The sequence below is a fragment of the Lagopus muta genome, chromosome 4 (assembly GCF_023343835.1).
Source record: "Lagopus muta isolate bLagMut1 chromosome 4, bLagMut1 primary, whole genome shotgun sequence".
NCBI lineage: Eukaryota > Metazoa > Chordata > Aves > Galliformes > Phasianidae > Lagopus > Lagopus muta.
In genome coordinates this window covers 71,085,765-71,106,195 of record NC_064436.1, presented here as the reverse complement: position 1 = coordinate 71,106,195, position 20,431 = coordinate 71,085,765, and the positions used below count along the sequence as shown (strand labels likewise).

The window sequence follows — 20,431 nt, the reverse complement described above, 5'->3', positions numbered from 1 at the left end:
CTTATACCTTGTGAAAAGCAAAAAATAATCATTAAAAAAAAGCACCACCGAGAAACTCAGAAGCTCAAGTCACTGTACAACTTGCCACTAACTCAGTTAAGTTTTTTATTTGGCTTTGGAACACTGAACCATCATCTAGTTAAGAGAAAACAATACTGGTGGTTAGTTTCATAATCATTTTTTAACTCAGCCACTCTGCAAAATATACATTATTTTTTAAAACAAGCAGTGATGTAGCTTGGCTAGCCGTTGAAATGGGTCCCTTGCCAATGGAATTTTAGCTTGAAAAAGGAAACAAAGTTAAATCTCTCATTCGTAGTCAGGAATTGTTTCTCCAGCTTACATCTAAACCTGAAAGTTTGTTTTACATAAACTATGCAAAAACCTGACAATTCATTTGGTTGTACCTCTGCTTTCCTGCTTTTTTGTCAGACTTCCAGGACTGTAACCAGCTACCAGGGCACATTATTCCACTGCCCATGTCTTGTTAATTCTTTGTCTACCAAACTCAAAGCATCACAGCACGTTTTCCTCGAGGCTAAGAAACTAGCTCCATAAAAGTGCATCAGCTTGTTAAGCCACATATTTTGGATTCCTTCAGTTAACTCAGTTAGCGGCAGTTAGCACCCCACGTGAGGAGAAGAGCGCACTGGCGAATCGGTGGCCGCCGTTCGCCTCTGGCCCGGGTGACAGCCAATGGGAAAGCAGCGCGCAAGGGCTCTCCGGACCGTTACCTGACGGCCGTTGCGTCTCTTCGGCTGCGGACGTGTTCGTGTGGAGTGCCGTGCAGTCGAGGCTCCTGAGCCTAACGAGGCGCCATGGTGGGAGTGGGAACTCGGGTTGGGGAGAGGAAGGGAACCTGGGATGGCTTTTGCCGCGGCGGGTTTGGGGAGTCGAGAGTTACCTGTGCTGCGGCGGAGCTCGCGGAGCGCTGCCGCTTGCGGCCCTGCGGTGGCGTAAGGCCGTGTGTGGGAGTGGAGAAATTAACATGAGAACTGAGAGTTCGAGGGAGGTGATGTGTAGAAGTTGTCTGGTGGTAAATGAGACAAAACAGGTGGAAAAGCAACGAAACCGGCTTTGCAGTGCGAAGGACGACGGCTGGGGGACAAAAACGCCTACCGCATCGGCGGCGGCATTTCTTGTGGTGCCTAAAACGATTGGGGGCTGCACGCAGCCAAGCAGAGGAGAGGCGTGTGTCCGGCGGCCAATGGCGTGCCACCGTGCCGTGAAGGGGCGCGGCTGTGCGGCGGTGTCTGCGCCTCTGCTCCCGCCCCAGACTGCGCGGGGCTGCGCGCTGGGGAACGAGAGCCTGGGGTGGTGTGAAAGCGTTGGAAGCTCATTGCCAACCCAATAGAAGTGCAGATAAATGCAGAGTGAGCCTCACTGGCAAAAGGCTAGTGACAGAACCACGAGGGTGAGAATTCAAACATGTAGTTGAAGATGAGAGTTTTGATGAAGCTTTAAAGATGCTCTCTACCTCTGTGTTTTCCTAGATCAGCTAAATACACAGTAATAGTATATAATATATGTATAGTATATAATAATAGGCTAGAATAAGAGTTTCAGTCTCAGATGTAAAACAAAATTGGGGTTTTGAGTGATTTAAACGTAAGTGCCATGCTTCCTCACCCAGATGATTTAGTAGAGGAACCCAAATATGAGTGGATTGCCTGGCACTAGTTATGTGCTTATTGTAAAGGAAAACATACTTAGAGGTCTTGTGCAGAAAAGATCCTTGCAACATTACTCAGTACATTATTGTCAACAGATCAAGGAAATAGGGGGTTATTATATAAAGAAGGCTTCTAAAACCAAAGAAAGGTGAAAAAGAGACTAAACGGAATATTATACACAGGATATACGTGCTCTGTGGTAAGGAATGATGATACTGCATTCATCCTGCGTGACCACGTGGTATCTAAGATCCTCCAACATTCTCAACGTTAAATCCTAGAATCTTTACAGTTGGTCATCTGGTCAAACTCCCCGGCAATGATTAGGGAAAAGCACAGCTAGATTAGATTGCCCAGGGCTTGATCCCACCTTGCCTTGTAAGTCTCCAGGAATGAGGCATCAACCACAACTCTAGGCAGCCTGTTCCAGTGCTTTGCCACCCTTGCTGTAAAAAAACTGTTTCCTTCTATCCAACCTAAATGTGTTTTACTTTGTGACGTTCGCCTGTACCCACTGCTCAAGCCTGCTTAGGTCCCTCTGGATGGCATCCTGTTCCTCTGGTGTGTCAACTGCAGCCCACAGCTTGGTGTCATTAGCAAACTTGCTGAGGGTGCACTTGACCCCACTTTTGATGTTGCTGATGAAGGTGGTATCAAAGAGTACCAGTCCCAGCACTGATCCCTGGGGGACGCTGCTTGTCACCGATCTTCATCCGGACACTGAGCCATTGGCCACTGCTCTCTGGACTCGATTCTGCAGCCAGTTGTTCATCCATTGAACAGTCCACTCATCAAATCCATATATTTCATATATATTTTCATATATTTCCATATATTTAAGGACTGTGATTGAAGGACTCTGACACAATACCCCACAACATCCTTCTCTCCAAATTGGAAATACATGTGGCTCTTCTGTTGTCCGTTGATGCAGTGACACTGCCATAAAAGGCTGCTAGGTTGGTCAAGCAGGATTTGGCCTTGGTGAAGCCATGCTGGTTCTCCCTGCCTTCCATGTGCCTTAGCTCACAGAGGTGAGACTGATGGGTTGGTAGTTTTGAGGGTCATCATATTATCCTTCTTAGAAGTGGGTGTGCTGTTGACTTTTTCCAGTCACCAGAGACTGATTGCCAGGACTTTGCAGATGTCATGGAGAGTGGCTTGGTGACCACATCAGCTAATTCCCTAAGGACTCTGGGATGCATTTCATCGGGACTCATAAACTGGCAGATGTTCAGGTTCCTCAGGTGGTCAAAAATGTCATCTTTGCTTACAGTGGGAGGGACGTTGCTTCCCCAGTTCCCTCCTGCTAAACCAAACATTTGAGGGCTGTTTGGCGAGCAGTTATCAGAGAAGATTGAAGCAAAGCAGTTGTTAAGTACCTCAGCCTTCTCCTTGTCTGTTGTTACCAGATCACCTGTGTCACTTACTAGGCATGGTATGCATTCCTGGACTTTCCTTTTCTGGATGAGGTACCTGTAGAAGCCTTTCTTGTCCTTCTTGGTATCCCTTGCCAAAGTTAGGCCAAGCTGAGCCTTGGCTTTCCTGACCCCCTCCCTGCACAGACTTGCAGCTTCTTTGTAGTCTTCCCATGGTACCTGTTTGCACTGCCTGTACGTTTTCTTCTTGCTCTTCCATTTGACCAGCAGGTCCTGGTTCAGCCACGCCTGTCTCTTGCCTTCCTTTCCTGACAGCGTAGATCAGCAGCAGTGAGTAGATTCATGCTAGCAGCAGACTGTTGGGTCATTTTAATTGTCACTCAAGCAGCCGAGGTAATAATGCAGCAGGGAAAGATCACTACAGTATAACCCACAGATAGCAAGTTATTTTGAGAGTGAAATCTAAGTGACGGATAGCCCCAGATCTCACGTTATCATTGTCCTTTTTTTTGTTTGCAGCGTGAATGCATATCCATCCATGTTGGTCAGGCTGGTGTTCAGATTGGCAATGCATGCTGGGAATTGTATTGTCTTGAACACGGGATCCAGCCTGATGGTCACATGCCCAGTGACAAAACTATTGGAGGCGGAGATGATTCATTTAACACTTTCTTCAGTGAGACGGGAGCTGGTAAACATGTTCCCAGAGCAGTGTTTGTGGACCTGGAGCCAACGGTAGTCGGTACGTACACAAGATGCACATCTTCAATGTAAAACTACTCCTTTCCTTTCAGACTTTTGTGCGTTTTCAAAACACTAGGGGTTCTGAAAGGTGTATAGCTGGATGATGTTTTGACATTTTTGGTTCGTGTTATTTGAAAGAGATGAACTGATGGTCTATGGGTAATGTTTGGAAAACATTAAACTTCTTTGCAGATTTTGGATAATCTTTCCAAGTCACTGCACTACATCCACAGCTTCATTTAATTGCTATCCAGAATGCCTGTGCCTGCAGTGTAGTTCTCTTGAGTTGCCTCCATGTTCCAGGATGCAAATACTGCTTTGTGAGCATCCGATGTTTTCCCCTAAAGAAAGACACTGAAGTTGTACCAACTTCTTGCTGCGTTTGTTCATGGAAGCTGTCTGTAGGTTTTTGACATTTCCTTTTACGTAGTATGTCATCCCTAGGCACCACATGCAGAACTCAGCAGATAAATTTTATGTTGGAATATGTATTTTTTCACTTGTAGATGAAGTACGTACAGGCACATATAGGCAGTTGTTCCACCCTGAGCAGCTCATTACTGGGAAAGAAGATGCAGCTAATAATTATGCCAGAGGCCATTACACCATTGGAAAAGAGATTGTTGATCTAGTGTTAGACCGCACGCGCAAAGTGGTAAGAATTCGTGCTGCAGATCAATATTTAAAATAAGTAAGATACAGCTCTAGAGCTACCTGTAGTTACAATTTGTTATGACACTTGTGTTGTTTGTTTTTTTTCTGGGGGGGGAGGGAGTTGTTTGTTTTTAGGAATTTTATGCATAGATTATGAAAAACAAAAAACCGGGAACTTGGTCCCATGCCTCCCCCCTCTTGAGTTAAATAAAAATTCAGTCAGTAAAACTTGAAAGTTCTTGTGATGTGGAACATCATTATTTGAAGATATTTTAAGGATACCTCAGAAGTGCGTTATAAAATCTTTAGACTGTAAGCACTTGTTTGTTATTTTTAACCTGAATCGCACCATTATGTGTCATTCAAAATATTTCCAGTACCCTGAAACTCAGATTTTGGTTGGACGTTCAGTAATTTCACATGTCTTTCCAGGTTTCCATAACCTGGTGTAATGTAAGAAATTCACTTAGCATGATGTGAATCAAAGTGAAGTAGTGATTGCCTATCTGAAGTTGTAAAAATACTTTTTTTCCAAACCAAATTGATACTTGCTGCCATACAGAGTACAATAGTAGTTTAAAAGCTGCAAGCCTGCTGTAATTTCTAATAACCTTTCACAGTGGTGCACAACTGCTCTTGCTTTTAGTAGGATAAAAAATGCATAAAGGAAAATGCTACATTCAAATGAGAAAATACTCATATTCAGAACAAGGTGTGCTGTGGTGGTTTTAAGTAAAAGATATGCAAGAAAAAAGTTACCTTTTAAAAGAAACGATGAGGAAATAATTGCTTTTGAGTGTTTATTTTAATGTTGATGATTTTGGAAAAGGTAATAATAAATGTATGTTTTTTCTCTCTTGCTTTTTTCCATCCTATTATAGGCTGATCTGTGCACTGGGCTGCAAGGTTTCCTTATCTTTCACAGTTTTGGAGGAGGCACTGGTTCAGGGTTTACATCTCTGCTCATGGAAAGGCTCTCTGTTGACTATGGCAAAAAATCTAAACTAGAATTTGCAATTTATCCAGCACCACAGGTTTCTACTGCTGTAGTGGAACCTTACAATTCAGTTTTAACTACACATACAACACTGGAGCATTCAGACTGCGCATTCATGGTAGATAATGAAGCCGCTTATGATATATGTCGTCGCAACCTGGACATAGAACGTCCCACTTATACCAATTTAAATCGACTAATTGCGCAAATTGTTTCATCCATCACAGCTTCACTACGTTTTGATGGAGCCCTTAATGTAGATCTGACAGAATTTCAAACTAACCTTGTTCCGTACCCACGAATCCATTTCCCCTTGGTAACATATGCCCCTATCATCTCTGCTGAAAAAGCCTACCATGAGCAGTTATCCGTGGCTGAAATTACCAATGCTTGCTTTGAACCAGCCAACCAGATGGTAAAATGTGACCCACGTCATGGTAAATACATGGCCTGCTGTATGTTATACAGAGGTGATGTTGTCCCTAAAGATGTCAACGCAGCTATCGCTACTATCAAGACTAAACGTACCATTCAGTTTGTGGATTGGTGCCCAACTGGATTCAAGGTACTTTGATAACTTCTGAAGTGCTTGATCTTGGAAATAGTAGGAATTACATGATATTTGGAGGTAGCGGTCATTGTACTGTACTGTAACGTTCCTGTTACTGAACTGCTTACATTTCAGATTATATTCTTAAATATAATTCCCTGATATTTTAACTCAGATGAAAATTCTAAAACAAGTTACAGAATAGCAGTCACGGTTTTTGTAGGAACAGGCAGTACTGAGTGTCTGAAAATAATTTACAAGCAGGTAGTACTGAAAAGCAATGCCAGGTTTTACTGCAAGTCTTCAGAAATCTCGGGAGCTTTGTACAGAAGGAATATAGGCAAGCCCCAAGCAAATGTAGAAACACTACATGAAGTTATTGAATTCAGTGCAGTAATTTCCCAACAATGGTTTTGAGATACCTTGAAGTGGTAGACGCTATCAGTTTCCGGACATGTGGAGCCTGACTGCTATCACTAGAGCAAACCTATTTTTTTCGTTGTGATTCATTTAAACATAGGCTCCTGTAAGTCGCCTTTTTACTAGATGAATATCAAGTTGTTCAGCTACTTCTGCTTGTTCTCAGTTGACTGGCAGTGTCACCTTCCGGACAAGAGGTCCATCCTTCCAGCTACTGTCCATGCATTCAGGACTTGCAAAGACCTAGATTCTTATGTTCTTTGTAGAGTCCAGTAAGCTCTTATGATCTTGGAAAAATAACCTCTAGGCCAATGTAGCTAACGCTGGACCAGTTTGACCAGATCCTGAATTTAGGATTTAGTTAAATATTTTGATGAAGCGCAAAATAATTTTATTTAATTGTTCACAGTTGTGGCTACTGTTGTTGTTAACAGAAATAAGTCTTCAGTGCTTCCCAGTAATTAAAGACGTTCTCACTTGTTTTCTTGAAGGTGGGCATTAACTACCAGCCTCCAACTGTGGTGCCAGGTGGCGACCTTGCAAAGGTGCAGCGAGCTGTATGTATGCTGAGTAATACCACTGCCATTGCTGAAGCATGGGCTCGTCTCGACCATAAATTCGATTTGATGTATGCCAAACGTGCCTTTGTACATTGGTACGTTGGGGAAGGAATGGAGGAAGGAGAATTTTCCGAAGCCCGGGAAGATCTGGCTGCCCTTGAAAAAGATTATGAAGAAGTTGGGATAGACTCTGTAGAAGCAGAGGCTGAAGAAGAGGATGAATACTGAAAATGCGGAAGTAATAGAAAGTGTGTTCTGTAACAGCAGCAAATGAATTGCAGAATCCTGTTCGCTTGCTTGCTTGTTTTCAGATGCAGTTTTAAATGTTGTACTGTTCATTTTTTTCTTTGTTACTGTTTACACACACAGTTGCTGCGTAAGAACCATTTGAAATTACAGTTTTTGGTAGCATCTAGTCTTGCACAACGTAAAGATTAAATTACAAACTTGTGTACGTGTCTGTAACGCTGTATTTATCTATTTATCTATTTATCAGTTTATCTAACTGTAGTAAGGGTAAGTGCCATTACACTTTTGGTCTGAACTAGAATATTTGCCAAAAGCACCAAACTTGCTACTTAAAAAAATAAAATTAAAAAAAAAAAATGGGGAGACTCAGCAGACAAAAGGTAAAATTTTCCAACCAGCGTGCCCCCTTACACTCAGTTCCACCTTAGATAGTATACTAGTAGTAACAAGTATAGTTAGTAAATAATTAAAACTGGGGAAAAAAACTGTTCAGTTTTAAGCACAGTATTGGTAAGGATGATGGCTGTTTACTTGACATTTTGTTGTTTATCTTGAGTGTGACTGTATGTATAAACTTACAGCCATATTGGGAAAACAAAGGTTGGTTTTAACAGACGCTGTAAAATAACTTTGCTAAGAATAAATATTGTATGTGATGATAATGTAAAACATTTGTTCTACATATCAATGTCACACTTTTGCATTACTAGCATGAACACATTTCACTCATTTGCCTAGCACACAAAAATCAAATCCCATCCTATTATTACATGGCAGATAACTGACAAGACAAAATCCACTATTTCAAAATGAACTCTTAATTTCCTCTTCCAGAAAATTAGTTCATTTATATTTATCAAGTGCCATTATCAATCAACTTGCATATGTAGTAGTTAATCCACGTTTTACCTTTCCTGCAAATGATTAAAGGCCCAACAAGCCCTGAGGCAACATCTCTTGGAGCATCTATGTGAGAGTGGTAAACCCTGGTAATGCAGTCTGCATCTCCTTCAGCAGGACCTTGATCTTCTGTCACATCCCACATATAAGTGTACTGGCCTCCAGGCTTCACAGCATCATCTCTTTTTTCAAAACCTTTGGTATAGTCTGGATAAAAAGCACCTGAGGAATGGCACACGGCCAACATTAACATAACGCATTTCACAATACGGTGTCAGAACAGTGCTTTCAAGTTGACTACATGCTGCAATAACAGGGATTGAATACTCAAATAGAGGTAAAACAAATTTTAACTCAGATGGATAGAGCTCTCCCTTCTGCTAGAATTCCTTTACTTGACTTTGAGTTCTGCAGGTGCGCTTTGACAAATAACTTTAAATTGAGTTCTTTATTAAGAGGGCACAGTGTACTTCTGCTAAAGAGACAACAGCTAAAATATTTGTAAAACATTTGCTAAATATTGATCTTGGAATCTATTCTAAAACATTGCATTCCTCTCCAAGGAACACAGGTGTGCCTCAAATAAGAGCAACAGTGGTAAAATTGCAAATATTGTTCTATATATTACCATACAACATGCTGTTCTGCTCCCATAGTGCGTCAATGCCAAGTCACATATTTGATGTAATGAAAACCCTTTAAAAATATTAGATGTTAAACTAATATTTCACAATTTTTTTCCCCACTGAAAAATTTTCAAAGACTACTTTTGACAGTATCTACTCAATAATTCACACAGTCTTTAAGGCATCTTAATAAAACTTTCAGTGGCTATATTCCAGTGCAGTCTTTCTTGCAGATAATAGTATGGAAAACTACCCAGTGAGGTGCATCTGGCAGAGTGAATTGTCAGGCTACAGCCTCAGGTTTAGATGTCATCATACTACATTCAGTAGTTTTCAAGGAGGAAACTGGAATCACAGTATTTCCTCAGGAGGGACACGCTGCTCTTTCTGACAGATGGCACATTCATGGGTTGCTGTATGCATAAAAGATGCTACAAAAACACTCCATAGATTGTCCAGAAGAGAACGCGACTCTTCTACCTGTCAATATGCAAGGACTCCACTAATTTCAGTGAAACTGCAGCAGTGTTTCACAGCTTGAAAGTCTCCCCTATTGCCAACAACTATTGTCTTCACTAATACCAGTAGCATGGTTACAGTACATCTGAAAGAGTGATGGCTAATTTATCTAAGCTGAAGGCATTTGCCTGTTTTAAGGAACTTGTGTATCTTATATCTTGTGTATAATTCAGAATTCTTAATACCATTAAGAGTTATAACTTATACAAACAGTATTTTCTTTACAACAGCATCGTTTTTTTTTCCTTCAGACATCCCTACATTACCCTTATTTCAGATGGAACGTTGATCTAAAATTGCCTTCTACACGAACCCCACTTTTGGCTCAGTATTTCACTCTTGAACAAATACCAGAAGTTCTTAATCAGCTCCTATTTTAAACTGAGTGTGTCTTGTTTCAGAAGATAATTCGCTTAGGCAGTTGTATCTTTGATGACAAAGCTTTTGTTCAATTCTGACACAAAATGGACTCAAGCTTACCTTCGTTTTCCTTTGTATATTTTACACCATGTGGATGCAGTGTGTAGTTTCTGGAAGCAAAGTTTTTCAAGTGAACAACAATGGAATCACCAACTTCTCCTTTAATGATAGGGCCTAAAAAACCCAGCCAGGAAGGTTTCTCAACTATCACATCATATAACATCAGTGTACGGAGTGTAGACAGCCTCCTTATAAATGCTTCCTATCCTTTGCGGTCCTCTTTTAAGGAAGACTTCAGCTTGCCTGTAAAGAAAAATACACAATATCAGATATTCACTTTATACTTGAACAGTGCTAATTAGCAGATCTCAAACAAAAGCCAAGCCTCTGTAGCACTGTGCACAATCTGCCTTTAGAAGCAAATACATTCACATTTCTGAAGAGTACAGGCACTCAGATAGAGACTAAATGCTACACACCAACTATGAATTTTTTCTATCTATTTTGTAGACTGAAGATAAGGATACTTGACACAATTTTCTGCTGCTTATAAGTCAAACAACAGGTCTTCCTGCTCAACATTTTTGTACGTGCTTCAAGTTCTGCATAATCTTCCAAAGCCAGTTAAAACCAACAAGTATCATGTTATGTTGACTTCACAGTCAGCAAGGAGAAGACTCTTCTTACTAGTGATATACTTCTTCACTCTTCATTTAGTATAGTTCTACTTCATTTTAAAAGCACTGAAAAAATAGAGAGGATGACTATTTTTTTTTCCTGTCCAATACTTTCTTTGGTGCCTCCGATATCTGAGTTTTCTTTATTTATTATTTATGTCTTCAAGGTATCACCTTTCTCCTCACCACACTTATCCTCTATTTCTCAAACTGCACAAAGCCTTTCTTGCATGAAACACTCCAGCTGCTGCATCTCCACAAGAAAGAGACCACTGCCAACAACAAACATTTAAAAAGGAAAATTGTGCCCAACAGAAAAATCAGAACAGAAAAAACATGTTAAACTTCTGAGTTTAAAAATGTAAAAGCAGAAGCCTTCCCTTCATCACTGCCACTTGGCTAATTCAAAATAACAGTAGGCATTCACATGATCATTTCCCTACCTCTAGTTAATAAACGTTTCATTACAATAAAGTCACAAAAAGAACATTACATTGTACAACATTTTCCATCAGCAGAGAGTCGCAATTTAGTTCTTAAGCAAGTCAGGAAAAAGTAAATACTCCCTTACATGTCAGCCACCAGGTTCACTGACACTAGCACAATTCATTTCACCAACTTCACCAGGTCCTGGTCCTAGCATCTAAAGCAGACAATGCTATTAAATAAAACTCCATCAGTACGAACTACATTACTTACTCTTCTTCTGCAAAACGTTGTCCAGATATGATATCAGTACTACCAGGAGCATAGTCCCATGCTGTCTCTATAATCCCAATGTAATACTCCCTGGTCACTGCCCCACTACGGCAACAGCAAAAAAACAGCACAACGTTTAGCAAGTACAGCTTCATTCTGCATTCACGAACCTCGTGGAAAGCGTGAAACAGAGAGCGGGTACATGCAATTTCCCTTTATATGGTCTTTCTTTCCCACCTCAATTCCACCCCAATCAGAACACCCCGAATCTTTAACTTTTTAACTCTGCTCAGCACCTTTCTTAGTAGAAGGCAAACGGCTCTTTCACAAGAGGGCTGTAAGTTCAGTAAAGCCAGTACTACATACAGAAAATACTCAAAGCTTCTACAGCACAAACACAATCTACCTTTCACAACCCGACCCAGCACCAACCCCCAGGAGCACCGCCACTCACAGCTCTCCAGCCGCACTGTGTGCTGCCCATCACCACCACTGAGCTCAGCCAGTAAACCAGTTCTCAGCCCACCTCATCATCCACTCATCTATCCCACACTTTCTCAGCTTCATTACCAGGATGTCACAGGAGACTGTAACAAAACGTTGCTGAAGTCAAGGTAGACAACATCCACTGCAGTACCTGAAATAGTCCATTCCATCCCACTCAGGCTGAAGCCTTTATTCCTTCCAGGTGCATATTAGGACCAGCCTCCAACACGGGATGAGTGCACTGGAAATTCCAGAGGTGGAGTTTGAGCCAACAGTCCACATTCCTTAAGGAATAACAGAGCAGCAGACAACCTGAGTACACAGTTCTGGAGAAACTTATCCTTGGTTTCAAGAGCGGGCATCTCACCATTCCCAAGTACGGCCACCCAAACAGCACTTCGTATGGCGATACTCCTAAGCCTTTTCTGTGAGTGGTTCGTATTCTGACAAGGGCTACAGGCAAACACTTTGTCCATGGTAATTTGGTCACTGAAACCAATTTTGACAAGTGCTTCTTCAGCATCTGATTGATTCATTCTACTTTCCCTGAAGAAGGAGGGTGCCACGGAGTATGGAGCTCCCACTTCATTTCTGAAGTTCTCATCAGCTCCTGTAGGACCTGTGAAGTAAAGAGGCTTCCCTTATCTGAGTCTATATTCCACACAATCCCACATCTAGAGATTGTGTCAGAATGTAGAGTCCTCAGTGCAGAAGAGATATGGACCTGTTGGATCACATCAGAGGATGGCCACAAAAAAAAAAAAAAGAACCAAGGGATCAAACAGCTCTCCTCCAAGGACAGGCTGAGAGAGCTGGGGCTGTTCAGCACAGAGAAGTGAGGGCTCCAAGGTGGCCTGGTAACAGCTGTTCAATACCTAAAGGGGAGCAAAAGGAAAGAACAAGGGAAAATTTGGGTTAGATGTAAGGAAAATATCTTTTACAGTAGGGGTGGTGAGGCAGTGGAACAGGTTGCCCAGAGATGTGCTGGATGCCCTGTCCCTTCCAAGGTGAGGTTGGATCGGGCTCTGATCTAGCTGTGAACATCCCTGTTCCTTGTGGGGAGTCGGACTAGATCATCACAAATGTTTCCTTCCGACTCCAAGGAGTCTATGGTGTGACAGCTGATGCCATGAGGAACGGCGACACAAAGGACATCGATGGCCTGGTGAGCAGTCAGGGCAGGCAGGGAAGCCTGAGTGCTCAGCAGCTCTGGGGATACTCAGCAAGCAGTCCAACCAGGAAGATCCACATCAGCACAGAGCCTGTCCATGGCAGTCCCAGTATTCAGCAGACCAGAGGACTTGCTTCATCACACTGCTGGGTCCCATAGCTGCAGAGGTAGCTATTTAACGGGAGCCAGGGGGTGGAAGGAAGGGAGGCGCTGGGTATCATACAGATTAGGAAACTAAGAGCATCCCCTAATAATTGGGATGGAGATCTGGGCTGATCCTGACAAAGTGGTCCAGAAAAGGGCAATCCTTCCTCTAAATACGTTTCCTATAAATACAAAGCAAGATCTGCAAGAAACAGAAAAAAACATAGGACCCCAGGGTGGTCAGCCACAGCATGCTCTGAGCTCCATGCCCTGGCATCTGTTACTACTGACAAATTCGTAAGGGAGATCTAGGAGAGAACCAGACAAAACAGGAACAGAACACTTGTGTTCAGTGTGCTCAAGTAGTGGAGCCTGCATTGCACTAAGTGAGGATGAAGAAAAGGGCCTCTGGGGCCCAGAGATTTTCTTAAGCTCAGGTCCCAGGCTGATGGATGCACAGCACTCTATCACCAGTCACATCGCTTATTGGGCTGTAAGAACAGACCCCAGGGAGCCCCTTGTGACCCCCCACTCCATCTGTAAGTGAGCTTCCAACAGCCATCTCAAAACCCACCTGCATACAGGTGATGCATGAACAGGGGGCTCATGAAGGGCTCCATTGCCTGCTCCACAGATTTCACAGAGCTTAAACCACTAACCAGAGGAGCCCCAGAAACCCTTAAACCCCATCGAGCTGCAAAACAGAACAAGATCCAAAGAGACACAGAACATAATTTAAATATGTGCCCACAAAAGAGGGACCAGAGACTTCATGAGAAGTATTGAGTTTAAAAAGAGCCACAAAAAAGATCTGGAGAACACAGAATCCCTTTATGGAAAAGGGCATCAGCTCCAGGCATTTCCAGAGTTGCAATGCACAGCCAACCAGCGTTACCTTGGGGCTGATCGGTGCATTCCAGAAATGAGATAAGAGCAAAAGAAAGGAATGAACATCAGTCCCTGCATTACCAGTTCAGAGAAAGGGAGATACCCCCTTCACTTCCCCCAGAAAACAATTGAAGGGCATCATAAAGACAGGCAAAGCAGATAGAGCTGCTCTAAACCGGCTTGGAATCCCCACAGAAAAGGAAAGACCAAAACCCTACAATGAAGAAAGAATTGCTTACCTCTTTCCAAGAACCAGAGCCCCCCAACAACCCATAGGAGGGGGGGGGGTCACTGGGAAGAGACGCTGCCTGTGGGGCTGCCAGCTCTCAGATGAAGCGAGGGAGGGCTGGAGCCAGGCTCAGCCCCATCTGCTCCCACAGCTGCGTTGCTTCCACCTGTGCAGGCAGGGCTGCACCCCTCACCAGGTGCTCCATCACTGCTTCAGGCTGGGATCTCAAAGTTCCAGCAGCCAATTGGGTCTGCCTGTCTGGCAAGGGGAGCTTTATTGATGGACGAGCTAAGATAGCCCACATATTTTGCTTCCAGTCTGTCCTCAACAGCAATTGGTGACATTTCTAATAGATAGGGGAGCACAGATTTCAGTGCTGATACAGCGAGGTGCTGAGAAGCTGCACATGCAGCACAAGGGCTGAGATGAGCAGCGTCAATGGAGCGAGTGCTGGCTGCCCAGCTGCCGGGCTCAGCTTATGGCTTCCCAGGGAGAAACGCGCGTCATCTCCTCGCACAGCAGTTAAAGGCCACTGTGATGTTATTGGAGGGTTTGGTGTCCTCAGTGAGTGAACCCGGCACCTGCCTGTATGGCAGCGTGTGGCCTTTGGGCTCCAACAGCAATGCAAACCCCACAGAAACAGGGAGGCTGCAGTGCGTCCTTCGTGCAGCCCTGCGCTCCTCGAGCCAGAGATCGCTGACGTGCTGCAGTGCCCCATTGCTGCTGCGGCTCAACGCAGGATTGCTGAAGTCACTGCAGATTTGGAGAAAAGACAGATCATCTCCAGAAAGCACTGCCCATACAACTTGCCCACGTGTGTGGGGCACCAGACCCATTTTGGGGGCAATGACCCCCACTTGTGGGGCACTACCCCCCCAATGTCACAGCTGTGTGCCGAGGGCACCATCACCCCACTGCGCACGGCCATCAACTCGTCCCAGGACTCCACGCATCCCACAGGCATCCCTGTCCCCATCCTCAACCCCACGGTGACATCAGCAAGGAGCAAAGCAGGGCAGGGGACACGGGGGAACTTGAGGGGACATGAGAGGGCACATGGGGACACAGGGACGCGTGAGGACATTTGGGGACATGGGTTTGATGTGTGGGGTCAGAACTACAGAGGTGAGATGAGGTGACACGTAGAGGTGACAGAGGGAGGTGGCAGGCCGTGCCAAGAGGTGCCGGTGCCATTTGAGCAGCACTGCAGGGCAGATGAGCAGCACCAGCCCAACCTGGGGGTGATGGTGATGCTCCAGGATGAGGAGCTGATATTGGTCTTCCAGCAGGTAGGAGTTTGTTATCTATACGTAACACTGTACTTCTTTAGCTGTTTTAAAATCAGTGATAGTATGCGGTCTGATCCCATGTCTTTGAAAAGTGTGGTTTAAGGATCGTCAGTTGAGAAGAGCAGCAGAACATGGGGCCATTGCAGGGAGAAGGCATGGGGAAGGAAGTGAGGAAAGAAAGGAGAAAACCTGAAAAAGGAATGGACAAAGAAAGGGGGCAAGACATAGGGGAATGAGGGGGAAAAGGACAGAATAGCTGTAGAGCAGCCTAAAAAGCAGCAAGAAGCTCTGGGAGGACTGTAGAATGCCAGATTCTGTATCGGGTGTGTTTGTGTGTGCGTGTTGTCATTACCTGCTTGGGCCAGGGTTGTTGTTGCTTCTGAGCTCCTGCAGTGGGAAGAGCTCGAGCAACTGGTGCAGTCGCTGCAGACCTGTAGGATGGGGCTTGGTAAGGACAGCCCTGCAGCCCTCAGCTGGACAAACTTGCTCCGTGTACCCAGACTGTGAGCTGTACAGTGCCCGGCCACACTGCAGCTCAGAGCCTGCAGCTGCATCTTTGCTTCCTTCCCTTCTGCCCAGAGCCTTGAGGGTGCTCCCACAGTCCCCTGCCCACCCCCAAAATGTCAGAGAAGACAGCTGGCAGCGAGCTGCAGGAATCCCAGCACCCTGTTTTCCTTCTGCCTGCAGCTCTCCTCTCCTCTGCCACACAGGGCTCCAGCCAGCAAAATGAGAATGGTCTCAGAGAAATGGAGTGCTGGCAGGAGCGACTGCTGCAGCTGGCCGGGCAGGGTCTGCATACCCCGTGCCCTTCTGGGCTATGTGTCCAGCTGCAGGAGGACCAGAGAAGGGCAGATGGAAAGCTGCAGCTGAGCCTGATGGACCTGCACAACTCTCAGGCCATCTTGCCAATGGCAGCTGTGACATCAATTCTTTCTCTGCAGGGGAATTAATTTTTTCCATCTGTAAACATAGGTGGAGAACTGCGGACACTTAGGTTTTGTCAATCTTTGTGGTAAGGATGTAAAAACCCCCATGAATATCAAAACTGTGACTTTGTGTCTGCCTGTGTAGACCTCCTAGGGCCTAAAACTACCCATTTTATGGCATTGAAAAGAAAAAAAAGCCAAAAATGAAACCTGGAGTTGAAGAAAGGCCCATGGAAACAGATACATTAAAATATGAACAAGACAGAGGCTGAGCAAGCATTAATACGGCCCTGTGCTTTCTGCCAAAGTGCTTTATTTTGTTATCATTAAATTTGCTGGGCAGTTACATTTTGGTTTGTGAATCTTTAAAAACAATGCAACAGATACTGGCAAAAACAAGTTTTGGTTTTTTTTTTTAACAGATATTCATAAGCACTTAGCACGGCTTTCCAGGGTCTGGAGTAATTTCCCTCTGTTTTCTTTGTCTTTTCCCCCCGCTTCTAACTTCGTGTTCTTCCCCCGTCATCGCAAGACAGAACGGATCGCCGAGGACAGCGCCGCGGGTCCCCGTCAATGCCGTCAGAGTTCTTTCCGCGGTCTCTGCTGCCACCTCGTGGCCAAAGCGCGGAACTGCTGCCGTCTCCCACGGAGTCCCGCCAGCAGCATAACGCATGCGCCTACAAATCCGGAAGTGGCGTTTTAACCGCTCTGCGCAGCTAATCCGCCGCTCTCTATGGTGAGTCCTCCAGGTAATAGCGGACGCGCGCCCGTACAGGCAAGCAGTCGATTCTTGGACCGCCAGCTTAGCGATATTCTTCCCTTTCTAATCCGGGATGCCCGTCGTCTATTTCCGCCGTTTTATGCCCGAGCCCACCCGGGAACGGAACGGTTCGGCTCACAGCTGCCCCTCAGCTCCTCGTGGCATCCAATTTGCTTGTCGCCACGATGAACTAGCAGACGTCCCCTTCCCGCCCCAGCCCTGCACCATCCCCCAGCCGTTTAAAAGCCCTCTCAGCGTCAGTGGAAAGGAGCAGCTCGGAGATTTGCGGTCGTGGTTCTGGCGTGCAGCAGCACCGACACGGCAGCAACCTGGGACGCGCAAATCTCGGGGAAGCGGTACGCATGCGCGAATCTGGGCGCTGCATTACGCTTGCACCAGTAATGGCACTGCACTGCGCATGAGCAACTCTTGGCACCGTACTGCGCATGCGCCCGTCCTGCCAGTGCACTGCGCATGCCCGAGATTCTATAACGCAATCCGAAAGCGCCGCTCTCGGCAGCGCAGTGCGCATGTGCGAATCTGGAGACAGCACTACGCATGTGCCGATCTTGGCAGCATATTGCGCATGTGCCATTGTCTGGAACGCACTGCGCATGTCCCAGTCTCAAAACCTCACTACGCATGCGCCAGTCCCGGCACGGCACTGCGCATGCGCTTTTTGCCGCGCCACAGTGCGCATGCGCCTCTCTTGCACAGCACTGCGCATGTGCAAGACTCTGGAAAGCACTGCGCATGCGGCAATGTGCAGAGATTACTTCGCATGCGCATTTTCGTGTATGCACCTACGCATGCGTTGTTTTTGACTCCTCATTACGCATGCAACGGGCGCAGGGTCCGCTGGGAGCCAAAATAGTCTGCTGTAGAGGCAGGCTTCTCAGACCGCTCAAGAAAATAGACAAGGAGCACAGTAGACAGAAAGAGGAGAAAGCATTTCTGTGCCAGTGGTCCAGGAATTGGCTGCTCACCCGCACCACAGGATTTCGTAGAAACTGATCCTTCTTTAAAAGTCTTTGGCACATGCGCACTACTACTTGGAGGACTAGGTATAACAAAGTTCGGCGGATTTGCTGCGCAGAGCGACAAGAACGTCCGTACACCACTTCCGTGTGCCTGCGCGCATGCGTCCTGCGGCACCAAACATACATGGCCACAATTCCACCTATTGGCCACGTGGGGGCGGCAGAGACCGCGGGAACAACTGCGACCCGATTGACGGGCAGCTGCGCCACAGCTTCTGGCGCTCCGTTCTCTGTTTCTCGTGAGGGCAGAGGAAAAGCGCAAAGTTGGATTGGGGGCGGGGGGGGGAACAGACAATAATGTGAACTAAATAAGACGAAGAAGAACTTGGACAAACCCACCAAATGTGCGCTAAGTGGTTGTGAATATCTGTGAATAGGTAAATTACCAACAAAATGATGCTGTCTTGCTTTCTCTTGTTCTTTTTTTCTTTTTTTGGCCAGCGTCTGAGGTGATGAAAAAGCACAGCGAAGCCAAGGGTGGCTTGGAACGATTAACAGAGCAATGCAAAACAGCCGAGCAACTCTTAGAAGAAACATATAACAACTTCGGTACCTGGCCTCACAACTCTGAGATCCCACCTGGGTCGCCCGAGGCTTGTAAATATCCACCGGATCAATTTTGATATCGAGAGATTTGCCGTCAGTTCTTCCATTCCCAACCAGTGCCAGGATCTGCGGCAGGGCGTTCTGACCACGGCACAAAGCTCAACCATTTGAACAAGTGGGATTCCCAGGCATGGTTTCAAGGAGTTGGTCTTCTTTGGACCCAAAGGAAGCATTAACATGAAACGAGAGGACTGCATAAGTCATCGTGAGGTGAGCTTCTCAGCATCACCTCTGGGAAACAGAGAATGGATTTGCCATAAAAGTCTCAGCACAGCAGTAACATACAAAGATATGTAAGAATAATACAGGAACACTTCGCAAGGAAGCAAGGAGCTTTATGACCTCTGTCTGGGAATCCAGCACCATTTGCCCTCAGACTCCTCTTTGGCAACTGTTCTAGATCCAGCTGTACGTTCTGTTCCAGAGCACAGCTCAAAACTACAAAGGAAACAAAGGGAATTGTATGCAGGCAGCATAAAAAGAATGTTGTGTTTCTATCAGTACTGAAAATAAGAAAGTAAGCAGTCAACAACAGAAGCCTTCCTAGAATTCTGAGATGGGAAACATAGCAGCAGGGAAGAAAGCATCCACGTTTCTCTGAAGCACTGCTCTAAGGAAAAAAGGAAAATCAGTTTATTTTAGATGTTACCTGTTTGAAGGCATATACCACTCTCACACTTCAAAAGCATTAAAGAAAAAAATAAAATGCATAGAGCAATCTCCTCCACCAATACGTGTGTTTGGTCTGGGCAGCAAGTGGCACTGCTCCGTATCACAAAGAACTGAAGTCGTGAGCACCGAGCTCCTCAGCTCCAGCCAAACCAACGAAACAGGCAGAATCCTTAAGTAGGACAGCCTGTAAAAATGTCCAACAAAGCCCCCGATTCTCAGCCTTCTCGTTCCTTGTTGAAAATCCCGAGGTCTCCATGTTAGCTCCACCTCTGGGCTGTAACGCCGAGCTCACAGGCTGTTGGCAATCCTTGTTACTGGACAGCAGAGAGTTTAGATTGGAGTGAATGTTAGGAAGCTTTTGCATTAGATCAAAAACAGCGCCGCCCTGAGAGACAAAGTAGGGGCTAAATAAAAATGGCTTACTTCCTCAAGAACAAAGTTAATTCCTCCTTTCTAGATTACAGAAAGGACCAACGTGAAACAGGATGAGCAGAAAGCAGGGACAGTTTATCTGCAAATTAGCACGGGACATCACATGAGAACAGCCTCAATTCTAGAAACCATCCAAATGGAGGCAACAGCAAGGCTGTGTCCTGTGCCACAACATGCCTGATCTCCTCCAGCAGCGCTGTCTGGGAAAGCTGACACAGCAGATATTGCTCTCTCTGATGCACAGTTACACAGCGTGAGGACGACCGAATCCATGAGCAGGTTTGCTGTGAGGCATCTGGAAAATCAGCTTGCTCAAGTACACCGGGCTGGTCTACAGCAAGAAGAAAAGCTGCTCCATGCATGTGTCCACAAAGGCCAGCGCCACAAAGAGCTATGATGCCCCAGCACTGCAGCATGTCACAAAGACTGCGCCGACACAGGGCAGCCTCCATGGCGAGAGGAGTGCTCCAGGAGCAGCACAAGAAGCTGCGTACCTGCGGGAAGTAGGAAAGATGCCAACAGCCTTCCAGCACTTTTTCCCCTCTCTTCTCTTTGCTCAAAGCTTTCAAACCTCCCTTTTGCTTGTTCAGCATCGTCGTGTCAGAGAGCTGCTGCTTGTTCTCCTTAGAAAGCATTTCGCTGTGAGAAACGGCATCCTGCAAAGAACAGAGAGGGACGGATCCCACACTTAAACATTCCACAACAAGCAACGCTGGAAAAA

At 45.5% G+C, this 20,431-nt stretch overlaps 1 protein-coding gene and 1 long non-coding RNA gene across 4 annotated transcripts; one reads left to right on the top strand and one right to left on the bottom strand.

The window, feature by feature from the left end:
- The first annotated feature begins 745 nt into the window (after positions 1-745).
- Positions 746-8,328, top strand: LOC125692253 (tubulin alpha-3 chain). The gene is made up of 5 exons (XM_048942510.1): positions 746-821; positions 3,572-3,794; positions 4,303-4,451; positions 5,332-6,012; positions 6,909-8,328. Exons 1-5 carry the CDS (start codon positions 819-821, stop codon positions 7,203-7,205), a joined length of 1,353 nt encoding a protein of 450 aa, XP_048798467.1. The 5' UTR covers positions 746-818; the 3' UTR covers positions 7,206-8,328.
- Positions 8,243-14,094, bottom strand: LOC125692254 (uncharacterized). 3 transcript variants are annotated; one of them, XR_007376544.1, is made up of 4 exons: positions 13,996-14,094; positions 11,705-12,172; positions 9,752-9,994; positions 8,243-8,348 (listed from the first exon to the last, which is right to left on the bottom strand). It is a non-coding gene; the product is annotated as an uncharacterized LOC125692254 (long non-coding RNA). The 3 variants fall into 3 exon arrangements; XR_007376545.1 differs by lacking the exon at positions 8,243-8,348 and having other exon boundaries at positions 8,356-9,994; positions 11,705-11,837; positions 11,921-12,172; XR_007376543.1 differs by lacking the exon at positions 8,243-8,348 and having other exon boundaries at positions 8,356-9,994.
- Positions 14,095-20,431: the final 6,337 nt, after the last annotated feature.

What these genes read in the sequence shown, in the direction of transcription:
- LOC125692253 (XM_048942510.1), top strand. An exon ending in CCTGGAGCCAACGGTAGTCG is followed by an intron (nt 3,795 to 4,302) that starts GTACGTACACAA and finishes TTTCACTTGTAG; the next exon opens with ATGAAGTACGTACAGGCACA. An exon ending in GGTGCCCAACTGGATTCAAG is followed by an intron (nt 6,013 to 6,908) that starts GTACTTTGATAA and finishes GTTTTCTTGAAG; the next exon opens with GTGGGCATTAACTACCAGCC.